The sequence below is a fragment of the Sinocyclocheilus grahami genome, unplaced genomic scaffold (assembly GCF_001515645.1).
Source record: "Sinocyclocheilus grahami isolate Dianchi unplaced genomic scaffold, SAMN03320097.WGS_v1.1 scaffold586.1, whole genome shotgun sequence".
In the NCBI taxonomy this organism is placed as follows: Eukaryota; Metazoa; Chordata; class Actinopteri; order Cypriniformes; family Cyprinidae; genus Sinocyclocheilus; species Sinocyclocheilus grahami.
Window position 1 is genome coordinate 622,286 of NW_015505765.1, and position 1,264 is coordinate 623,549.

The following is a 1,264-nucleotide window of genomic DNA, read 5'->3' on the forward strand; positions in this document are numbered from 1 at the left end:
GTATCAAGACTGTGTTTGCGGCTGGCACCAACTGGCAGCTTTTTATCAGCAGCAGAGGATGGAGAAGGAGAGGAGGATGAAGAAGAAAGAGAGGCTGCAAGCTTCTCAGCTGATTGGACACGTTTGAGCAGAGGAGAGCGAGGAGGGTCTGCACTCTTTGGGCGGGATATCTGTCTTACTAATGGAGGTGAAGAGTGGAGTTTGACAGGGAAAGACTGGCCTATTGAAGAAGTGATGAGTGAGTGGCTTGGCAGGGGTGAAGGAGAACGCTGTGGGGAGGTGCTCTGAGGGGTGGGTGATGGTGTACGAGCCAGAGGGGATAATGGGATATTGCCTGCTGACTTTCGGCGGGGGGAGCGGTACTGGCGCTGTAGTTTGGGAGCCAGACCATGCAAGGAGCTGGGTCTGATCTGACCAGAACTGGCAGGAGAGTTTGGCACACTGGAGCTAGGTGAGCTACTTTGGGATGAGTTCGCACCAACTGCATTAGAGAAAGAGAAAGTTTAAGGTTAAAGATTAAACTTTTAAAAAGAACTATGAAGATGAATGAAATTACTTAAGACAGGATATTGATTTCATAATGGGGAACTAATTACAATATTGTATCATCTACGACAACTTTAAATGAAATGAGAACATGATTTGACATGACATTACGTGCATCAAAATCATATTGGCATTTGTTTGTATGGAGCTTCACCTGAATGGGCAGAGTCGGGTGTGGAACGACAGCCCTGTGTGGGTGAACGAGGGGACATGTGTGTGGGAGACCCTGGGACACTTTCACCTGATGAGACTGAGCGGTTCAGAGAGGACAGGCTACGACTGGTGTGGAGAAGGGTCGCCTGCTTGGTGATCTTACGAAACAGGGAGTTTCTCTTCTTACTGTAGTGGACATACAAGTATATACAAACCATAAATGGGACAGCAAATGTAAGTCTGAGGAACTGAAATGGGAAGAACTTTGTGTGACTTAAGTATTGGGATTTGATGGTAAACGTTAGACTTCACCTGTCTTGTCCTTCTCTGGTTTTGGTTTTTTTGTTGCGCCGGGCCATTTTGGACTTGTGGCTGGTTTTGCGTGCAGGGCCAACTTTAATAGATGTATTCTCAAAGGGCGTAGCAGAAATGGACACCTTACTGCCACTCTGCAACATAAAAAGAAATTAATCTGAAAATCAATAACTTCTAAAGCAACAATGCTCGTCAGATTAAGGCTGCCAATGTACCTTGAGAATGAGCTCTACAACTTCTGTATGCACAA

General features: G+C 46.0%; 1 protein-coding gene across 1 annotated transcript in view; it reads right to left on the reverse strand.

Annotated features, from left to right (window-relative positions):
• Positions 1-1,264, reverse strand: part of LOC107556986 (microtubule-associated serine/threonine-protein kinase 2-like) — a 38,518-nt gene that overhangs the window by 1,505 nt on the left and 35,749 nt on the right. The window contains exons 22-25 of the mRNA XM_016240265.1: positions 1,230-1,256; positions 1,012-1,148; positions 701-885; positions 3-481 (exon numbers count right to left, since the gene is read on the reverse strand). Coding sequence (XP_016095751.1) covers positions 3-481; positions 701-885; positions 1,012-1,148; positions 1,230-1,256 — 828 coding nt within the window. The remainder of the gene's footprint in view (positions 1-2; positions 482-700; positions 886-1,011; positions 1,149-1,229; positions 1,257-1,264) is intronic.